This window comes from Copadichromis virginalis, linkage group LG14 (assembly GCF_057382275.1).
Source record: "Copadichromis virginalis isolate Kocher_CV1m ecotype Utaka linkage group LG14, C_Virginalis_male_GT1.1, whole genome shotgun sequence".
NCBI lineage: Eukaryota > Metazoa > Chordata > Actinopteri > Cichliformes > Cichlidae > Copadichromis > Copadichromis virginalis.
Window position 1 is genome coordinate 15,538,611 of NC_140631.1, and position 23,568 is coordinate 15,562,178.

Below are 23,568 nucleotides of genomic sequence, written 5' to 3' on the forward strand. Positions count from 1 at the left end.
ATCAATACTGTAGATTATATTATTAATGCAATGGTAATGATGATAATTACTAACAATAGCAGTAAAATAATTTCCCTGCTCTCCACACCGGCCTCGGATAAAGCGGATGAAGATGGATGGATAGATGAACAAACAAACAAAAAAAACAAAGCCATCCCTTACAGTAAAATCTACACAAAGAACTGAAGTCTCTTTATTTATTTTTGTGTCAAACACAGATCAAAAGTGCTGTGCAAAAGTCTCGAGCCACCTCGTAGTATTTTATTCTATTGCATATAGTTTTTTATTCTTTTTATCTTCTCCTATACCTTTTTTCTTTCATTTGTGTTGTTCTAACTTTGCACTGTCTACTTTCTGAAACTTTGCACTGTCTACTTTCTGCTGTGACACAACAAATTTCCCATGTGTGGGACTAATAAAGCTTTATCTTATCTATCTTATCAACAGGTGCAGGAGGTTATTCAAATGTGAAACACTTTTCCTGTGACACACAGGAAAATACAGCATGAGTCAACAACTGTTTGTACAGGTTCTAATATACCAAAGTCAAAATTTTGTATCACCACCTTTATTCTTCAACACAGACTAAACCCTCTTTGGCAGCTCTCTAGTAATTACGTTAACTAGTCATGAGGAATAGTTCTCCAGGCTTCTTGAAGGACATTCAAAGCTCTTCTTTGGATGTTGGCTGACTTTTGTTCTGTTTTCTGTCAAGATGATTCCACACTACTTCAATAATGTTATGGCCCAGGCTCTGAGGAGGCCAATCCATGACTGATAGTGTTCCACTGCGTGGTTTTCCATTCAGATTTGCTTTTGGCAGTGTGTTTAGGATCATTGTCATGGTGACAAATATAGCAGCAAAGTGGTTCAGAAGGTCCTGAGTTCGACTCCACTATCTGTGTGGAGTTTGCATATTCTCCCCATGTTTGCATGAGTTATTGGTGTGAGTATGAATGGTTGTCTCTCCATGTTAGCCCTGTAAAAGCCTGGCTGCCTCTCACGGGTAGCTGGGGTAGGCTCCAGTCTCCACAGTGTCTTACAGATGTCTGTATACACAGTGGAACCCTCTCCTGACTTTTTTTGAACATACTGCTTCCTGAAGAATGGCTTCTTGTCGGCCACCCTTCCACTAAGACTATTTCTGATGGATCAACTGAAGCGTCAAATGATGAGGGTCAGCTCTCATGTCTTGTGTCAGCTCTTGTTGGATTTAAAAAAAAGAAAGAAAAAAAAGAAATCTATTTCTTAACAGCATGACTTTCATTATACTTTTTGTCTTATTTTTTTTGTCCTAACACATACACAAATGCCATTTTATATCTATCAAACTATGTTTTTATTGGCATTTTTCAACTAAATAATCTGTTCTGGTTCATTTCCAAGTTGTCTGCTATGTGTAGAAACACTGGGTCATGCATTGAGTTAGTCACCTTTTTTATACTTGAATGATTGACAGGTCAAGTGGCTTAAACAAACATCTGAAAATGTTCAGGCACAAGAACTGAACTGAAAACGCCAGGCTGCTTAGAAGCAAGATATTACAGTGGCTTGCAAAAGTATTCGGCCCCCTTGAACTTTCCCACATTTTGTCACATTACAGCCACAAACATTAATCAATTTTATTGGAATTCCACATGAAAGACCAATACAAAGTGGTGTACAAGTGAGAAGTGGAACAAAAATCATACATGATTCCAAACATTTTTTACAAATAAATAACTGCAAAGTGGGGTGTGCGTAATTATTCAGCCCCCTTTGGTCTGAGTGCAGTCAGTTGACCATAGACATTACCTGTTGAGTGCTAATGACTAAATAGAGTGCACCTGTGTGTAATCTAATGTCAGTACAAATACAGCTGTTCTGTGACAGCTAGTGATGGGCAGATGAAGCTTCATGAAGCACTGAAGCTTTTCATCCAATTGGTTCATCCCAGCGCAAAGCTTCTTGAAGCTTCATTTGCTCTAGTAGGACACCTACTGGACGTAAAAATATTAGTTGGCATGAATTTGAAGAGTGTGGCCTTTTGCACACAGCCTGTAAATGTCAACAACAAAAGGAGTGTGTAAAACATGTATATTGTAGTGATGGAGGTATACTGTGTATATTTATACTGGCAGTGTGGAAAATGATTATTTGGAAATGCTTAAAATAGAAATGATCATTTACTGTGAGGTGAGGTGTGGTTGGGGTGTGGACAGTAGTTGTGCTTTTGTAACGTTGAGGTATGGACAGCTACACACTGAGGCTTTGAGCCTCAGTCCTGCCTGTTCACATTTTATTCTGTAAAAACTAAGTTTTCACTGCTTTTATGACCTTTTTAGTGGGGAGAACATAGCTAGGATTTAATGATTTAACAAATCTTTTGAATCCTTTGTCCTCCACAAAGCTAAATGGCTGGGAGTCCTCAATCACCATGCTAACCAGGTCTTCATCTATTTGAGATTGTTCTCCTGAGGAAAGACAATAAAGACAAAGCACAAATATAAATATCACACACGTAACTTATAACAGTTGTATAATATTGTTATATCATTTAGTAACATTACTGCATGCTATATTATCATTGCATTTGATGGCTCACCTGGTCTTGCTCCACAATCGGTGTCCCCCTTATTCTCATGCAAAGCTCTGTAGTGCCTATGCATGGATGAGGTATTGTTGTTATATCCCATCTCCCATGGCACATAGCAAACACTTCACCTTGTACAAAACTCAAGACAGCTTAACATAAATTGTATTGCACCATCAGTATTATGAAAATACATCTTCTGTAGAAATTTACATACCTTGTTGGGAGGAATAAGATCAAAATGTTCCCACACAGGGGAGGACATCCTCCTCTTCTTAGCTGGCTCCATTCTCTACTGACTTTCTCTCCTCACTCTCATAAACCTCCAAACTGTCTCCAAACTGTCTCCAAACTCTCACTAACCGCAACTCTCCATCAAACACCCACATTTTTGAATGAAGTCTGAGGGGTTTATATCGCTGTCATATCTCGCGGCAAAGTTCGAACCACTTCATGAACCAGTCATGTGGTACAGCCGGGCAGCGAGGCTTCAGACGTCATCATTTTCAGCTCCTCCCATAAATGAAGCAAGCCTCGATACGCGCATCGCGGAAACGCTCCCTCAATTACTCGACACAAGCTTCGAAGCCTCGATACAGAATGTCACATCACTAGTGACGGCCTCAGAGGTTGTCTAAGAGAATATTGGGAGCAACAACACCATGAAGTCCAAAGAACACAGCAGACAGGTCAGGGATAAAGTTATTGAGAAATTTAAAGCAGGCTTAGGCTACAAAAAGATTTCCCAAGCCTTGAACATCCCACGGAGCACTGTTCAAGTGATCATTCAGAAATGGAAGGAGTATGGCACAACTGTAAACCTACCAAGACAAGGCCGTCCACCTAAACTCACAGGCCGAACAAGGAGAGCGCTGATCAGAAATGCAGCCAAGAGGCCCATGGTGACTCTGGATGAGCTGCAGAGATCTACAGCTCAGGTGGGGGAATCTGTCCATAGGACAACTATTAGTCGTGCACTGCACAAAGTTGGCCTTTATGGAAGAGTGGCAAGAAGAAAGCCATTGTTAACAGAAAACCATAAGAAGTCCCGTTTGCAGTTTGCCACAAAGCCATGTGGGGGAAACAGCAAACATGTGGAAGAAGGTGCTCTGGTCAGATGAGACCAAAATGGAACATTTTGGCCAAAATGCAAAACGCTATGTGTGACGGAAAACTAACACTGCACATCACTGTGAACACATCATCCCCACTGTCAAATATGGTGGTGGCAGCATCATGCTCTGGGGGTGCTTCTCTTCAGCAGGGACAGGGAAGCTGGTCAGAGTTGATAGGAAGATGGATGGAGCCAAATACAGGGCGATCTTGGAAGAAAACCTCTTGGAGTCTGCAAAAGACTTGAGACTGGGGCGGAGGTTCACCTTCCAGCAGGACAACGACCCTAAACATAAAGCCAGGGCAACAATGGAATGGTTTAAAACAAAACATATCCATGTGTTAGAACGGCCCAAAGTCCAGGTCTAAATCCAATCGAGAACCTCTGGCAAGATCTGAAAACTGCTGTTCACAAACGCTGTCCATCTAATCTGACTGAGCTGGAGCTGTTTTGCAAAGAAGAATGGGCAAGGATTTCAGTCTCTAGATATGCAAAGCTGGTAGAGATATACCCTAAAAGACTGGCTGATGTAATTGCAGCAAAATGTGGTTCTACAAAGTGTTGACTTAGGGGGCTGAATATTTACGCACACCCCACTTTTTAGTTATTTATTTGTGAAAAATGTTTGGAATCATGTATGATTTTTGTTCCACTTCTCACTTGTACACCACTTTGTATTGGTCTTTCATGTGGAATTCCAATAAAATTGATTCATGTTTGTGGGGGCCGAATACTTTTGCAAGCCACTGTAAGAAATGAAAGATGAGTTAAGATTTTTGCACAGTACTGATCCAGGAGACTATAGCACATAGCCACCAGACTAACCAGAAAAGGGTTGCTAGAGACCATAGGTCCTGCCATTGCCTGCCCAAAAGGAGTTGCAACAGACTTGGCCTGGCCGAAGGCTGGAAATCCTCCACCTGAAAGACATAATGTGATTTCAAGTGTTACATGATGGACATGGATCTCTCTCTCTCTCATTTATCTATCTAGCTTGCTCTATATTATTTTCATATAGCTATAAATATAATTAAAACAATAATAACAATAATAATAATATTACCAAATCAAATAAGACCTCTTCCGTCAGGGTTAATTGAGTGAACCAAATATTACATGAAGAAAAATTTTATAGACGACCACTTGACAACTACAGCTCAAATCTCACCATAGCCATTATTGTCTACATGACACACACCGTTGGGTTGCTGGGGATAGGCGGGAGGCTGAGGGAAGGGAGCCTGACCAGGAAAAGGTTGCTGGAACGTTCCACTAAAGCTGGTGGGGAGGTTGAAGGCTGCAGTATTCCCAAATCCAGCTGGCATACTCATGGAGCCTGTGCCAAATGGTGCTGCAAAATAGCAGAACAGCAACATTTAGGAACCAACAAAAGCTCAACACATAATAGGCAAAATTTGGTTTGATCTATTGCTGCGATTCTGTAACCCAGTGTGACTCGTTTTGGGCAAAAACGTCTACAATTCAGTATTGTGTGTCGTGTTGGGATTGTCAGAATCTCAGTTTTGTTTCGTTTTTTATTTGGCTAGTTTAAACACATGCAATAAGAGTGTCTGCACACAAGCTGTAGAAAAAAAGAAAAGAGGGAGTCAGAATCAGACGTTTAGTGGCAGTGTCTGATCTCTGGTGAACACACAGGAGCAACAGCTGGGATCAAAATGTGTCAGACAGCCAGCTAAAAACCAAGCAATTCTATCAGCGATTTAAGAAAAACAAAATAAAACATACACACACACAGTTTACAGCTGATAAAGTGATACAGGCTACAGTATTTGACCACAATAATATGAAAAATAACATTTGATGCATGACAAGAAAGAAAATTATGAACTGAACTTTAAACAAGCACTAATGAATGATCAATTGTAACCAACAGGCCTGGACTACTTCTATATCAATACTATTACCCTGGGAATTGTGAGCGTGGCATTTCTCATCTCATTCTGGTTGCCCATGCCCCAGACAAGCATGTTCTTCAAAGGGAAGAAGGCTGCAGCTGTAGACTGCCAGCAAGAGGGGCTACGGGGAGAAAAGGATTCAGTGACGGATAAGGATGGAGAAGGCTCGGGGAAAGGGAAGATGGAATATAATAGCAGTGCTGGCTACTGCAGCAGAGAAACTGTTCATCTGCTTTGGCAAAGCTTCAGGGAGTCGTACTCTTCCAGGCATTTATTTTCTTTCAATATTTTTTTTTAAATCACTAAGATGCTTTGAGTGCCCACTTGCATTTAATTAACACCTGGGATTACTACTAATTGGTCCAAATTTTTATAATGTATTCATAGGGTACTTCTTTTAAACAGTAGAAGTAGCTGTACAGTCATCATCATAATCTCTTGTAATAATTATCACCATTCAGACATTTAATCTACTGGTCCCTGTGGTGGGCTCTGGCCACAGCTGGCTACGTGCAGGTCTTCAACTACATCCAGCTTATGTGGGACCATATAGAGCCATCTGCCACATCATCCATCTACAACGGAGGAGTGGAGGCTGCATGCTCTCTTGTAGGTAAGATTGGTGTTAGAGCGGGTTATTTTAGATTAAAAGTAATAATTACAAGATGTTCCAGTCAAGCGACTGTAACAGCGTGAATGTGTCTACATCAGTCAGGGTGAAATACATATTGTTTGTTTTGGTCTGACCTCATTTATTAAAAGCAGACAAAGAGCGATTCAGAAGACCCTTATGAAGAGAACATCAAGGGAACAGTTTACCCTGCCGGGGATAGGGTTACCAGGGCCCCGCCCTGGAGCCAGGCCCGGGGAGGGTGCCTGAGGGCAAGCGTCTGGTGGCCGGGCCTTACGGTGTGTTCACACCGAACGCGATGGACGCGAATAGAGCGTCAGGTTTACATGTAAAGTCAATGGAAAGGCGCGATGACACACGATTGCGGGTCCTGCGAAAATTCAGAAGCAGATTTGCGTCGCGAAAACGCCAAAACGTGTGAAACGCACGTCAGTGTAGCACGTCTGGCGCATTTGACGCGCGAATAAAACCACGCGCGTCAGTTTTTTTGTTGCATTTTGTGCATACGCGCATTTCGCGTCTACCGCTCGAGTTGGAAAAATCTGAACTCCAGCGTCAAATCGCGCCGCGACAACCAATTAGGAGCCTGGTGACGTGGCTTTGACCTAGGTCAAAGGGGCAGATCCAGCCAAAGCCTTTCATACTTCAATGGAGGGGAAGGCTAATCAATGCGGTAGCAAACAACTCGGAGCTGTACGACACCAGCTGCTTTCTGTACCGAGACAGAAATAAAAAGGACTGAGCTTGGAGGAAGATATGTGAAGAGATCGGGCAACCTGGTAAGTTCATTCATTTCTCTTTTGAAAGTTTTTACTGACCCGGGAAAGTTGCACAAAAGCTAGCAAGCCACCGCTATTTTCCCACTGAAGTACAAATACCGTTCTGCTTTTATCCATGTTGTCATTTAGGAATATATTTTATTGTTTATTAATAAACAGCACACAGTGGTCCCGCTGTTCATCCGTCACTGCTTCACTTTTTCGCTGATTTTTTTTATTGCACAGTACAGCATTGCATTCTGCAGCCTGATTGACAAATCTCCTTCGTGTCGTGTCTCCTGCGCTTGCCAAATTTATCACTTTTGGTTTTGATAACCATCACGTCCAATAGAAAAAACAGCACAAAAACACCCATAACTATGAGCCTCATTCGGAAATACACACCTGCACCGCGAGGGAAAAAGGCGCACGAAAGTGGCGGGCAGATGAAGACAAACCGCGGCATAATAATACTTTTACGTTTTGCAATCTACAAAGGTTTGCACTTTGAGAATCAATTGTGAGAACTGTGACCAATGTTCATGTGTGTGGGGAAAACAGTGTATAAAGTGCGTGACCAGGGGCTAGTTATTCTGAGAACCCCTGCTGCAATAAATGAGAGACCACTGTCTACTCTACGATTATTATATTCAACCTGTTAACATTTAATACTGTATTGATAGAACCAACTGATTCTGCAGCAGAGCATCCCCAGTCCCTGAGCTCCTGCTGCTGCACCCACAGGTATGTACAGCAAGCACTGATACCTTTTCAGTCGGTGGGATTGCCTTGTGATCACCTTTACTAAATATCTACAACCAATCTGATTATATCCTGTTTTTGTTTTTTTGTTTTTTTCAATGTTGAAATTAAAATCTAGTAGCAGTCTTCTCGTTTCTTTGTGTTTTGTGCTGTTTTACAGGCCCACAGGGGAGGACGGCTCCGAGGCAGATGAGGGACGGGTCCCAGGACGGTCCATCGGCGCTGGAGCTGGCCATCCTGGTATCCCTGAAGAGTCCACACCAGTCTCCAATGGAGCATTTCCTCCTCAGCCTTGTTCCTGCTCTGGAGAGCAGCTGGTCCTTTTTATTCCTGTCTCTCTGTAAATTCTTATATTTTATATATTTATGTTTAATGTTTTTCTGTTTGAGAATTTTAATATTATTTCAAATACATTTTTATAATGACTAATGTCTCAGTTCTACTACACAGCAAATGTTGGCACACGACTTGACACATGTAGAATTTATTTCATATTATACTAATGACAAAATATACTGATACAGTGGGATGCAAAAGTTTGGGCAACCTTGTTAATAGACATAATTTTCCTGTATAAATCGTTGGTTGTTACAATAAAAAAATGTCAGTTAAATATCATACAGGAGACACACACAGTGATATTTGAGAAGTGAAAAGAAGTTTACTGGATTTACAGAAAGTGTGCAATAATTGTTTAAACAAAATCAAGCAGGTGCATCAATTTGGGCACCACAAAAAAGAACTTAAATAAATATTTAGTGTATATCAATGTGTGTGTCTCCTATATGATATATGGGGTGCCTTTGTCTGGATGTGCTTCCCATCCAGAGCTGCACAGCACAGAGGAAAGTTCCAGCGCTCCTGGAATCCCTCTGTGATGGACCGCCAGTCTCCAGGTGAAGGCGCAGCCATGAAGTTGTCCACTAGACAGTCCCAGATGGCCGTCGCTGCCTGGGGGGTGATCTGGTTCAACGTGGACACACCGACTCTGTAACTGAATGCTTGGTCGTGAAGGAGTCCCCGGTGACAAGGAACCTGGACAAAATTGTTCAAAATTAGTATTATGTGTACTGCAGTTACAAAATACATTATTCAAATTCCAAAATACTTTTGTGATGTCATTTAAATCACAAAACTTAAATCTTACATGAAACATTTTGTAATTATAAGGATAATTACAAAATGTATATTAGATAATATCTAAAACAGCTGTGTTTTGTTTTAACTTTAACATATCATAATTTGATTGGTAACAACTTTTGCCACTACAGTGAGCCAATCACTCACAATTCCTAAACATGTCAATCAGGTAGGAATGAAGTAAGACATTAATAGAAATAAAGAGTTGTGTGTTGACATGTAGCCCTTTCCTTGCTTAAATCATTAATATTTTTGAACAATTAATCTGTGATAAGACATAGCTTATCAAGATAGAACCATGTAACTAAAGATGAACCAAACTGTTCACAGTTTTATCTAACTCTGTTTTAATAAGGGCTGGTGAGCCCTGTTATAGAGTCTGACAGCTGCAGGGATTATATACAAATATTCAACTATCCCAGAATTAAACCAGTTCTAAATAAAAAGGAGTGAGTATCACTACAAAGGTTAACTCAGTGGTCCTAATGCTACAGTTTGATATCAGCAAACACCGAGCGCATACATTGATGTGACACCACAGCCATGGTATCATTGCAAACACTGATAACAGCATAAATCGAATTAAATCGGGACTTGATGAGAGCTTCTGAGTATCACTAGAAATATTATAAACAGTCGTCTCTGTACCACAGTTTGCTATCAGTAAACACCGACAGCATTCACTGTTAGCATAACACATCCATGTTAGCAGTGTATAAATGGATGGTTTAGCATATTAGCACAGGTATCAATAAAGGACTACCGTATTAAACACTTTTACTAACCTCAGGCAGACGGACAGGCGCTCTGCAGGTGGGATTGAGCGCCTGTAATTGGTGTCTAGGCGGGCGATGCTGGGACCGACGAGGGAAAGCAGTAGAGGTGGGAATCACCATACACCCCACGATACGATATTATCACAATACTTAACTCACGATACGATATTATTGAGATTTATTTATTTATTTATTTATTTATTTTTATATATATATATTTTTGCAATATTCTGGGTATTGCAATACGATATTTTGTGATTTATCACATATTTTTTCTACTGCAGATTTTGTCCATAAAGGTAAACTTTATCAATATTCATTTTATCTAATAATAAAGTCTCACACTCAGTCTTTCTCTCATGTCAGTCAGTTTTATTGCTGACAAAGTGAATGGTTTGTATAACAGTCTAGTAACCAACTTAACTGAACGTAACTATCTGGTACAATTATAGCTTAAAACAAAATATAATTTTACATTAAATAAAAAAGTTTTAAATTTAAATAAAATAAAACATTTCTTAAATTAAAATAAGTAAACTGTCCTGTTTGTTGCTGCCCTAAAAAGTTAAACACATTTGGACAGTGAAGCAATGTCAGCATTCTTGCTCAGAAAAAGGAGCTGATCAACATGCTCTGAAGTCAGAGTGCTCCGTTTTGCTGTGACGATGTCTCCAGCGGTTGAGAAGACTCTTTCAGCCGAGACACTAGTACCTGGGATACAAAGGTATCTTTTTGCCAGTGTGGCCAGGAAAGAATAGACTTCCTCATGGGATTTCCACCAGCTTAGTGGGTCTTCTGTGAGTGCCAGTGACGTGACCTCCTGGTATCTTTTCACCTCCTCCTCAGCTGTGGCAGATAATGATTTTGGTGGGGCTCCAACATCACCATAAGTCTGACCAAGCAAGTCTGTTAACCCACAAGACTTCCTCATCTTGGCTGGTATGAGAGGGGGTCTGAGATTTTGTTCAGTCTCGTCAGGTTTCTCATGATGTTCATGGGCTTCTGGCTCACAGATGGGCTGCTGCCTCTTTTCTTCCTGTAGAAAACCCACACACATACAGAGAGAGGAAGGAAATAAATATTTCATATCTTTTAGTATGCAGTAATATGTTAGCAAATTATAATTAATGTATTTAATTGTTAAATAGAATATTACCAATATGACAAAAATATCACCGATCTACTAATATTGTAAGTAAGTTATTTAAATTATAACACCAGAATGTTTGCTTACCTGAAGGGTTATAGCCTCAGCAACCACTCTGGCACAGGTTTCCTGTCTTTCCTCCAGTGACAGGAACGGCAGGGTTTTAAAGCGTGGGTCGAGAGCTGATGCTGTGTAGAGGGTGTTCCTCTCGACTGTGCTGGCATATCTCTTCTTAAGATCTTGACTGATACTTTGCTTGATGTTTCTGACCAGTGCTGTGTCACCAATGTTGTCTTGGGTGTCGTGCAACAGCTGTGCTAGCAGCCGTGCTACAAGAGAGAGTAGGATTCTTTTCCTCAGACATCACAGTAGTCGCGACTTGCAATGACTTCAAGGCCCGGACAATTTCTTCAGTGTTCCCAATATCCGTCTCGTTTAGAGTAAAGATATCTGTGCTACTCTTTCTGACTTCGGGAGACAGCAGCGCTGCACAAATCGCAGGTTGTTGTTCAAGGAAACGCTGGAGCATGTCATAAGCACTGTTCCATCTCGTGCAGATGTCGGTCTTGAGCTTGTGAGTCGGGAGCTGTAACATTTTCTGTTTTTGCTCCAGAGCGTGGTTTGCCACTGTGCTTCTATTGAAAAACCCAGTTATGCGCCGCACTCTTCCCAAGACCCTGGCTGCTGCAGGCAGGTTTAAGGCTCGTTGTGATGCCAGATTGAGGGTATGGGCGAAACACTTCACATGCAGGTATTCCGCTAGCTGAGTGGCAATTGTCACATTAGAAGCATTGTCGGTGACAACCACCAGATTTTTGTCGGCAATCCCCCATTCCTGTGCTGCATTTTGCAGGAGATTTGCAATGTTCGCTCCGGTGTGACTTTCATGTAATGTTCGAGTTTGGAGAACGTAAGACAGCAGTTGCCAGTCCGCTGTGAGATAATGAGCTGTTATAGTCACATATGAATCCACAGCCCGCGAGGTCCATGCGTCGCAAGTTAATGCAACCCTTTCTGCTGTGCTCAAACTTTCCTCAACTTTACGCTTCACATCTATGTAGAGATTGGGTACGGCTGTGTCCGCGAAAAAACGTCGTGATGGTATCACATACCTGGGTTCCAGCGTCTTGATCATGTAAGAAAAGCCCTCGTTTTCCACAATGTTGTAAGGACGCAGGTCTTTGCAGATGAAGTACATGATAGATTGTGTTATTTTCTTAGCTCGCTCTGAATTGGGAGATAGCTTTGCTAAGCTAAGAGTGTCCAGCGTTGGTTGATTTTTCAGTGGAGCTGATTCAGAGCTAGCTTTCCCGTCCGCGGTTAATGCTATTTTTGGATGGTGCCGTGTAAGATGGGCCCTCATGTTCGTAGTATTCCCAGAGTACTTTATTTTCATACGACACACCTTGCAAATCCCGTGTGTCATATCCATCTCATTTGTTCCATCCTTGTTAAAAAATCCAAAGTACGTCCAAACATTTGATTTAAACGCAGATGGCGCTTTCCTGATCTCTTTTTCTTCCTCCATCTTTGTTTGATCTATTTTCCCATGTGCTGACCTAACCTCTGCTGACCTCACTAGAGAAAAAGCTCAACTGCACCATCTGGTGGACTGGAAGTTTTTGGAACAAAATATCGATATCTGCTGTCCCTGTATCGATACATTATTAGCAAACAAAATATCATGATACTACGCAGTATCGATTTTTTCCCCCACCTCTAGAAAGCAGGTCCTCAAACTGGCTGACGGTGATATCTCTGGAATCGGCCGTCATCCAGGCGCAGCTCCTGGAGCAAATGGTGAAACTCACCAAACTGCTCATGCCTCTGGAGGACCTGATGGACCCAGGTATGGCAAGGACGTCTTTTACGCCGCTGCTCTGCTCTCCACAGTACATAGAGAAGGGACACTCTCTCTTGAAGCGCTAGCTCGACAGCTGCCATCTTGCAAGGATACCGGTCTGGCACAACTTCCTCCCACATTCCTCCCACATTTCCGGTTCACGCACGTCAAAATATGATATTTTGACCCGCAATGGATTTTTCTTGGACACGCGTTAAGACGCGAATGTGCACGCGTCAAATTAGGGGCGTTTGGGGCGTTTTGTTCGCGTCCATCGCGTGAACACACCGTTAGTCCATGGGGCCCGGCTGGGCACAGCCCGAAGAGGAGACATGGGCCTATCCTCCCACAGACCCACCACCCGCAGGAGGCGCCATAGGGGTCGGGTGCATTGTGTGCCGGGTGGCGGCCAGGAGCGGAGGCCCTGGCGGACTGATCCCCGGCTGCCAAGACTGGCAATAGGGACATGGAATGTCACCTCTCTGGTGGGGAAGGAGCCTGAGTTAGTGCGTGAGGTTGAGAGGTACCGGCTAGATATAGTCGGGCTCACCTCTACGCATGGCTTGGGCTCTGGAACCAGTGTCCTGGAGAGGGGCTGGACTCTGTCTCAGTCTGGAGTTGCCCCTGGTGAGAGGTGGCGGGCTTCTAATATCCCCTCGGCTTGCTGCCGGTACGTTGGGGTTTTTCCCGGTGGATGAGAGGGCTTGTTCCCTGCGCCTTAGGGTCGGGGAATGGGTCCTGACTGTCATCTGCGCTTATGCGCCGAATGGCAGTTCAGAGCACCCAGCCTTCTTAGAGTCCCTTCAATGCTCACGTGTGTAACGACAGCGAGACCTGGAGGGGTGTGATTGGGAGGAATGGCCTCCCTGATCTGAACCCGAGCAGTGTTTTGTTATTGGACTTCTGTGCAAATCACAGTTTGGCCATAATGAACACCTTGTTCGAACATAAGAGTGTCCATAAGTGCACGTGGCACCAGGATGCTCTAGGCCGTAGGTCGATGATCGATTTTGTAATCGTATCACCAGACCTGCGACCATATGTTCTGGACAATCGGGTAAAGACAGGGGCTGAGCTGTCAACTGATCACCACCTGGTGGTGAGTTGGACCAGGTGGCGGGGGAGGACGCTGGACAGACTCGGTGCACCTAAACGCGTAGTGAGGGTGTGCTGGGAACGTCTAGCAGAGGCCCCAGTCCGCGTGATCTTCAACGCACACCTCCGGCAGAGCTTCAACAGCATTCCGAGGGAGACTGGGGAAATTGAGTCCGAATGGACCATGTTCAGCGTCTCCATTGCCGAAGCTGCTGCATTGAGCTGCGGCCGCAAGGTGGTTGGTGCCTGCCGTGGTGGTAATCCCCGAACCAAAAGGTGGACACCAGAGGTGAAGGGAGCCACCAGGCTGAAGAAGGAGTCCTATCGGGCTTGGTTAGCCTGTGGGACTCCGGAGGCAGCCGACAGGTATCAACAGGCCAAGCGGAATGCGGCTCGGACAGTGGCTGAAGCAAAAACTCGGGTGTGGGAGGAGTTCGGAGAGGCCATGGAAAAAGACTTTTGGACTGCCTCGAAGAGATTCTGGCAAACCGTCAGATGTCTCAGGAGGGGAAAGCGGTGCTCTACCTGCACTGTGTATAGTGCTGGCGGAGCGCTGCTGACGTCGACTGAGAAAATTGTCAGGCGGTGGAAGGAATACTTCGAGGACCTCCTTAATCCCACTGACACGTCTTCCGAGGAGGAAGCAGAGTCTGGGGATGAGGGGAATGACCCGCCAATTTCCGGGGGCGAGGTCACTGAGGCAGTTAAACAACTCCTTGGTGGCAGAGCCCCTGGTGTTGATGAGGTCCGCCCCGAGTTCCTGAAGGCTCTGGACGTTGTAGGGCTGTTCTGGTTGACACGCCTCTGCAATGTTGCGTGGAGATCAGGGGCAGTACCTGTGGACTGGCAGACCGGGGTGGTGGTCCCCATCTTTAAGAAAGGGGACCGGAGGGTGTGTTCCAACTACAGGGGGATCACACTCCTCAGCCTCCCTGGGAAAGTCTATGCCAGGGTGCTGGAAAGGAGAGCTGGAGGAGGTGGCTGGGGAGAGGGAGGTCTGGGCCTCTTTGCTTAGGCTGCTGCCCCCGCGACCCGGCCCCAGACAAAGCGGATGAAGATGGATGGATGGATGGATGACTGTTTTGTCAGTTCAATACAGAGGAAAGGATGACAATATTAGTTTAGAGTCAGCTTACTGGTTCATTGCCACACAAATCTATTGCAGTCTTAGAGTATGTGCTGAATCTCTCATAATTATAAGGACTTTGTCACCGCAGGTTTCAGATCGCCTCTAACCTCTCCATGGAGTGCTATGCTCTGACTTTTGGGATCAACACTTTTGTAGCCCTCTCACTGCAGACCATCATTACAGAAGAGGTGGGTCGAGTATCCAAAAATTGTACTCAAGTAAGAGTAGCATTACTTTAAAATATTATTACTCAAGTAAAAGTGAAAAGTCCATTCATCCATCCATCATCTTCATCCGCTTTATCCGAGGCCGGGTCGCGGGGGCAGCAGCCTAAGCAAAGAGGCCCAGACCTCCCTCTCCCCAGCCACCTCCTCCAGCTTATCCGGGGGAACACCAAAGCGTTCCCAGGCCAGCCGAGAGATATAATCTCTCCAGCGTATCCTGGGTCTGCCCCAGGGCCTCCTCCCGGTGGGACATGCCTGGAACACCTCACCCAGGAGGCGCCCAGGGGGAATCCTTGTCAGATGCCCGAACCACCTCAGCTGGCTCCTTTCGATGTGGAGCAGCAGCTGCTCTACTCTGAGCCCCTCCCGGATGGCCGAACCTCTCACCCTATCTCTAAGGGAGAGGCCAGCCGCCCTTCGGAGGAAGCTCATTTCTGCCGCTTGTATCCGCGATCTCGTTCTTTCGGTCACTACCCACAGCTCGTGGCCATAGGTGAGGGTAGGGACGTAGATCGACCGGTAAATTGAGAGCTTCGCTTTTACACTCAGCTCCCTCTTCACCACGACGGACCGGTGCAGCGTGCGCATTACTGCAGCCACAGCCCCAATCCGTCTGTCGATCTCCGGCTCCCTTCTCCCATCACTCGCGAACAAGACCCCGAGATACTTGAACTCGTCCACTTGGGGCAGGAACTCATCCCCAGCCCGGAGTGGGCACTCCACCCTTTTCCGGCTGAGAACCGTGGCCTCAGATTTAGAGGTGCTGATCCTCATTCCCGCTGCTTCACACTCGGCTGCGAACCGTTCCAGTGCAAGCTGGAGGCCCTCACCCGATGAAGCCAACAGAACCACATCATCTGCAAAAAGCAGAGATGAGATTCTGAGGCCACCAAAGCGAAAGCCCTCCGCCACTTGGCTGCGCCTAGAAATCCTGTCCATAAAAATTATGAACATAACCGGAGACAAAGGGCAGCCCTGTCGGAGCCGATCACCCACCGGGAACGAGTCCGACTTATTGCCGGCAATGCGAACCAAGCTCTTGCAGCGGTTGTATAGGGATCGAATGGCCCGTAACAATGGGCCAGACACCCCATACTCCCTCAACACCTCCCACAGGACACCCCGAGGGACACGGTCGAATGTGGCTCCAAGTCCACAAAACACATGTAGACTGGTTGGGCAAACTCCCATGCACCCTCAAGTATCCTGGAGAGGATAAAGAGCTGGTCCAGTGTTCCGCGACCAGGACGAAAACCGCATTGTTCCTCCTGTATCCGAGGTTCGACTAGCGGACGAACTCTCCTTTCCAGCACCCTGGCATAGACTTTCCCAGGGAGGCTGAGGAGTGTGATCCCCCTGTAGTTGGAACACACCCTCCGGTCCCCCTTCTTAAAGATGGGGACCCCCATCTTGAAAAGTAGTCGTCAAAAAAGTTACTCAAGTAAGAGTAAAAAGGTGTTTGGCGAAAAGACTACTCAAGAAGCGAGTAACTGTTTAAAATGTCCGATTTATTTTATAAATAAATGCTATTAGAAAAACAAAAATAAATAAACATACAAATTTTAGTATGTTCAAAAGGAATATATGTAAAAACATCAACAAAATAAGGCACAACAATTCTAATTTCCAGATTTCAGTTTTTCACAACATAAAGCTTTTTTCACCAATATCTACAGTAAATAATATAAATATATAAACAGTGCAAACAATTTCCAGTGACAAGATATGCTGTAAACTTTATATTCATTTTTGCTCCAAATGGCACAGCAGCCTCAGAGAAAACATTAGAACGAGGCATCTTCATGTTCATACAAGGCAGCTCAGTTTTCCATAAATTGTATAAGTGTGCATTTATTTCTGCATATTTAGCAAAAATGTGCCATTTCTTCAGTCAGTGAGGTGATAGTTAAGCTTCAGCAGCAGTTTGCTCTCGAGGTTCTTTCTGTGAAGCTTTAACTGTTTAGCAGTGAATAGGAGTCCTGCATGACTAAGAAGTCCTTCACAAGCTCCAGATGCATGAAGAGCTGTATTGACTTTGATCGACAGCTTCTTGATGTGAGGAAAGCCATGCAATAGATCCACACCTCCAGTGAATGGACATGAAAGGTACCTCTCCAGCTCCCCTGCTTCTGGCTTTCCTGACCCCATGGATCCATCATCTTCGTCGAATAGGCCGCTGTTTGTGCTGGCCTCATGCAGCTCTGGGTCTAGGTGATGTCTGATGAAGTGGAGACCTGTGGAAAGATGTATGGTTTTCAAAAGAATTAGGTCTGGTCATTATAGTGCTGTATACACTGCCAAGCTGCGGATGTTTGTTTGGAGCTAGCCTCCAAAAGCTGGGCATACACTGTGCGATTTTTGGCCCATTTTGAGCCAATCTTTCAGTCGCGCAACCGTTTAGGGGATCGGCCCGAGTTTTGCCTTAATTGTGTGTCGTGCATCGTGTAGTATACATGGGGTAACGAAAAGCAGTTAAAACCTCACGACCAGCTCCCAATCATCAATCGTATGGTCACAAGATAATCAAACCTGTTTGAAATCCTGTCGCCCCTCAACGCAGCCTCTCACACTGCGCATACACAAACACAGAAATGAAAGTGAAAAGGTGGAGCAGCACGGCAGTGCAGCGTGTGATCTGGACACAAGAGATGGAGGCACAACTTGTAGAACTTTGGCAAGCTCATCTGAGCACGTAAGCGTAGAGCTGCCACCCAGGCAAAAGAAAAATAGAGCTATATCACGTTATAACGTTAAAGGTTTCTGCAATATACCTTTCACATTTGAACAATATAATATCACGTTCGTACAATATAATATTTATATTGTATGAACGTGATAATTATGTATATTGTAGTAACGTGATATTATATTGTTCAAACGTGAAAGGTATATTGTACTAACATGATAGTCTATTGTACAAACACGAAAAGTATATTGTTAGAACAATATACTTTTCATGTTATAACGTGATATAGCTCTATTTTTCTTTTGCCTGGGTGGCAGCTCTACGCTTACGTATCCGAGGCTTTTCAATGTGGCCTCACAAAATTATCACGACTACAACAACTATGAAAAGAGTTGGATGGACATTGCTGCTCAATCACAGCTGCCTGGTCAATGTTTTTCATTAGTAATTTAGCAAAGTTGATGGTGGTGGGGTGTGTGTGTGTCTGTGTGAGTGAGTGAAAGACACAAAGAGGGAGAGCGAGAGACAGATTTTGTATGATAAGCTTCATGTTATGGACGCACAGTTTGAGCACTCAGGTCACATCAGAGCATCAGGCCGTATAGTGTGAGACCCTGCATCGTGACCTATGAACTTCTAACCCCTGCGATTTAATTGTACAGTTTGAGCTGGAGCGGAATAACGTGACTGAAAAAAATTGCACAGTGTTTGCCCAGCTTAACGCAGACTGTTTAAACTAAACAAGCTGCTTGTTAATTTTGGTTGAACCAACGACTGTATAGGCGTTGGCTGAATAGCAGTGGTGTTCACCTTGGGGTGTCGGTCAGAACACACAGGACGCACAGATAAAGGTTATACCGTCTTTACTGTGATTCCTCATCTTAACAGCACAGTAGAGCAACACAGTAATGCAACCGCAGGCTTACAGAGTGGTGAGGGGTGTGGGTGTGGTCTGTGAACAAAACATATTCAGAATACTGAATGTAATAAATATCTAAGTCATGAATTATGATTCATTAGCTTTCTTCAAATCTAACCAGAACTACAAATGGGAATTCCTATATGAACATCTACATGCACAAGTTTCATACACTACTCCCAAACCCTTACAGTACATGACACTGACTGCCAATACACCCAACAACAATATATCACAAAACACCAAATGGGTTTAGCTTACAGCTAGCAAGTATGTAGCATAACAAGTACCATTAGTAGCATGAACTAGCCACATAGCGAACAGGTCAATACACATTGCACTCCTACATCCACTAAATGTCCAAATGGCATAAAAGACTAAAACTGTCCTTTCCAGGCAGGGCTCCACGTCTACTCACAGTTCTTTAGCGACGCACACGACTCACACCGTGTGTAGACATCCCCTGCTGAGTCAGTCTGCCAGGTGGCTTTTGCCCTGTGTTAGCTCAAATAAACTCTGATCACTGGAACATGTGCTCAATATTGCAGCTGTGCTCTCTCGCCACAAGGGGGCTCCCCCACACAGCTGACAGCCTTTCCAACATAGCCGCCCCCCAATTTGCGGTGCAAATTGACTCCATGGAAAGGCTGTCTATACAGACGAGGGATCCCCCACCTGGTCATCCTCATCCTTGATCGCCGGAAGCACAATCAGACATACTATAGGCCGGGTGTATGTTCTGTCACGTATCTTCACCTCTGCCGTTCGGGTGTGGCCATCAGAGCCAGTAAGAATCCTTGTAACTCTCCCAATCTGCCATGATGCTCTGGGTAGCTGTGGATCCACCAGCAGAACAACCGCTCCCTCTTTTATGTCCTCCATGGGTCTCTGCCACTTCATCCGAGTTGGGAGATTAGGCAAATAGTGTCTGATGATCGGTCGTTGTGTCCTTGGGCAAGACACTTCACCTACCGCCTACTGGTGATGGCCAGAGGGGCCGATGGCGTGATATGGCAGCCTCGCCTCTGTCAGTCTGCCCCCGGGCAGCTGTGGCTACAACTGTAGCTTGCCTTCACCAGTGTATGAATGTGAGAGTGAATGAATAGTGGTATTGTAAAGTGCTTTGAGGGTAGGGCTGCACGATTTTGTATAAAATGAGAATCACGATTTTTTTGGCTTAGAATTGAGATCACGATTCTCTCACGATTTTCTTTTCCAGTATAAATATTTATTGCACTTATTAACTGCACATCAACTTCGTAACAGTTGAGACTGAACATAAAAACAATAAATAAACATAAAAACAACAAATGTCTCACGTTTTGTTGTTGCCGCAAAATGTTGTACTGCTTGAAATTCCGCCTCCACCGTTGCTCGACACTGCGTGTATAGAGCAGGTAGTGCAACAATAGAAAAATAGTTGCGGGACGGCACTGTGTAGCGTTTGTCTAGGGTGTTGATCATTTTCCTAAATCCCTCGTTTTGCACAGTGTTGATGGGAGTCATATCTTTGGTCAGGTGATAAGTAATAGCCTCTAATTTCTTTGTGCCTGCGGGAGTTCGACGTGTATAGGGAAGCGCTGTATAAGGTTCCCGTTATTGATGTTTGGGTGGTTGACCGGGACGGATTTTCTCCTGTCACTTTCTCGTCATCCCTGACGTGCTCTCCGTTGTTTTTTCCCTGCTAATTTTAGCATCACATGGCACAGCTTCTGTATCACGTAGTATAAGGCTCCGCCCTTGTCATTTGTTGAGCAGGAAGAGTGAGCGCTTGTTTTCATGCAGAGTACGTCCCGGATCAAAATGCGGTACAGTCGTCGTCGTCTTTTTTTTTTTTTTTATCGTTGTCATTTGGAAATGAGATCGCTCATAAGTATGAATCGAGATCGCGATTTTCTAACGATTAATCATGCAGCCCTATTTGAGGGGTCCCAAAAAGCGCTATATAAAATGCAATCCATTATCATTATTATTATTAATCTGTCCACCAGGATTTGCGAATGTCTCCATCTTCGCCTCCCTAGCGCTTCTTCTTCGGGATACACTACCTGAGGTAGGGAGCTGTCAGGCCGCCCCATGAGCAAGTAGTTAGGGATCACTGGATCGATGTCAGCCACATCCGCAGAAACATAACCTAGGGGTTTGGCATTCAGGATACCCTAGATTTCTGTAAGAACGGTCCTGAGTACTTCCTCACTCATGGTCTGAGAGCCAACAGGTGTATAAGGCGTTTTTGATAGAGCGGATTTCTCTTTCCCAAGTGCTTCCAAAGTGGGGTGCTGCAGGTGGGTTGAAGCGGAAACATACCTGCTGCATAGCCAGTTTCTGCTGGAGGTCTGGACACATGCTGGAGAATGCCTGCTGGAACTCCTTTTCCCCTCCTTTGAAGTTTGTCCCCTGATCCGAGTAAACTTCTGCCGGTTTCCCTCTTCTCACGATGAACCTTCGGAAGGCCATCAAAAAGGAATCCGTGTCGACAGATGTCAGGAGGTCTATATTGTTACATCCCCTGGCTAGTCTAGGGGGTTGAAGGGACGAACATAAAGGTGGATAGAGAAGGAGGAGCCAAGATGGTAATTTTAGAAGGTTTATTTAATACTGGTGATGGGATCAGACTGAGGTATAACGTCAGGGAGAGCCAAGGCCAACATAACAAACAAAACATCCCTGATGTTGAAATAAAAGAAACTTACCTAACTCCAAAGAAACAAAATATACAACCTATAACCATAACCGACCTAACAACACATAAACAGGAGAAAACAGGGTGTCAAAACAAAAGGCAGCTCTCCCCTTACAAGCAGTCTGAACATGAAACAACAATGCTCACACAAAATACAAAGGCATGCAAGCCTGCACAAGTATGGCAACCAACATGGCCAGAGGGCCCAGAAGCACAGCTCCACAGGCCTTAAATAGTGCTCTGCTGTTTACCAATTAGCCGGACTCTGCGCAACATCCAATCAGGACAGAGGAGGTGGAGCCTGGACAAAACAAAGGGTTAATAGGGAGAAGAGACATCCTCCTGGGGGATGTAACAATATGAACGGCCCGAGTAGTGAGGCACTTAAACAAAATGCCCCATTGCTTCTCCCTGTGTCTGCCTATTGTCAATGGAAAATTATACTTAGTAGTCAGTATAATCTTTTAATGATATAAGTTTGCATATGGTAGAATACTGCATGTTGACCGTTTGATGTCTTAGGCCATAGGTGTCAAATTTGGCCCGCAGCCTAATTACATTTGGCCCGCGAAGCCATACCAAATTACTATTAGAGCTTGCCCACTGGTATTATACAGCTAATATATATATTGTTTAGTATTAAGCTTTGCTTGTTCCATATTCAGTTTTCCAGCAAAACTTATTTGAGTCCATAAGAAAAGATTCATTCTTATATCTGGAGGAAGATTTTTTTTTTTTCAATAAATATTAATGTTAGCCCGCGACTTTGTTCCAGTTTTGAATTTTGGCCCACTGTGTATTTGAGTTTGACACCCCTGTCTTAGGCTGTTGTTCACTACAAGACTTTGTGTGCATTCCAGAGTGCTCTGGCATTCACACCCACATCCTGGGAGCATAGGAAAGGTCGTACCTTCTCTTATTGTTTTGCGGTAGGATAAAAATCACTGGAACATGTGCTCAATAGTGCAGCTGTGCTCTCTCGCCACAAGGGGGCTCCCCCACACAGCTGACAGCCTTTCCAACACTGCTGTTTCACATAATAAACCCTGTCAGCCGCAGTATTGCCTTCTGTTTTAACAGTTAAAGCAGTAAAGACGAGCTGTTTGCATGTTCGTGGAACTCTTGCGTCATTAACAAGGCTAGCTGTTAGCTTATAGGCTAACCAGCGAGCAGTTAACAGGACAGCTGAAGCTGCACAAAACACCCACAAACTTGTCTCACTACAACGTAGCGCCGAAAATATGACTCGCATGACTCGACACAGCTGCTGTAACATAAGACTGACATCCAGCTAACCACAGCTAAAAAGCTATTTAGAGAAAACTTACCGTTTCCTCAGGTTACACGAGTTGAGTTGTTTCACGCTGAAAAGTTGGTTTGTTTTGGCTCTCACTGAAGACACCGACAATGAAGACATAGCTGTTCTTTTGTACTCCTTTTAAGCAAAACATTCTTTGTATGTGAGGAAAATGCTGTTCATCCTCTTCAGCTCTTCTTTCCGTGTGTCTGCTACTTTGAAACGCTTGGGCCGCTCTGCCCGCCACAGTTTCAAACTGGGAAACTCCACTGGCGGCATTTTATTGTAACGTTCACAAGAACCAGACGGTTGGGGTCTCAGTTTGTCCGTTTATTCGGCACATAAGCCAGCGGGTTGTTAACTCAGGGGGAAGCGCTCTCGAACTACACCTCTCTTCAGCCTGGCACACACACAGAACAACCAGGTCCCCCCACCCCTTCCTGTACACCACCCTCACTACTTCCTGCAGCCCAACCAAACATGAATCTTAAAGGAACAACAACAGTGTGCAGAGAAAACCAACATGTCACTGTCCAGTAACACTTAACCATCGTTACACTGCCCCCCCCAGCAATAAGTTCCTCGTCCCCGAGGGAACGACACAGTCTCTGAGGCGGGGCGGTAGCCTACGTTCCCTCCTTGACCTCCTGAGCCCCTGAGGAGGACGCGGAGCTTCGGGGCTTTGGGGTGAAGAGTCCGAGGGGGGGGAACGCAGCCCCGGTCGGGGGCCCCTCTGAGCAGGGTCATGGAAGCTCTGTACACGTCCCTCTGGAAAGGAGGGGAGGGACTGTCCTCTGTAGGGGGCCATCCGGTCTCTGTGCAGCGCTACTATCCTCCCCCTAGGAGGCAACTGCACCCTGTAAACAACCTCCCCCA

At 44.7% G+C, this 23,568-nt stretch overlaps 1 protein-coding gene across 1 annotated transcript in view; it reads left to right on the plus strand.

Annotated features, from left to right (window-relative positions):
* The window catches only part of LOC146693713 (thiamine transporter 2-like), a 46,769-nt gene that overhangs the window by 17,890 nt on the left and 5,311 nt on the right, over nucleotides 1-23,568 (plus strand). Inside the window, exon 6 of the mRNA XM_085429544.1 lies at nucleotides 14,972-15,075. Coding sequence (XP_085285670.1) covers nucleotides 14,972-15,075 — 104 coding nt within the window. The remainder of the gene's footprint in view (nucleotides 1-14,971; nucleotides 15,076-23,568) is intronic.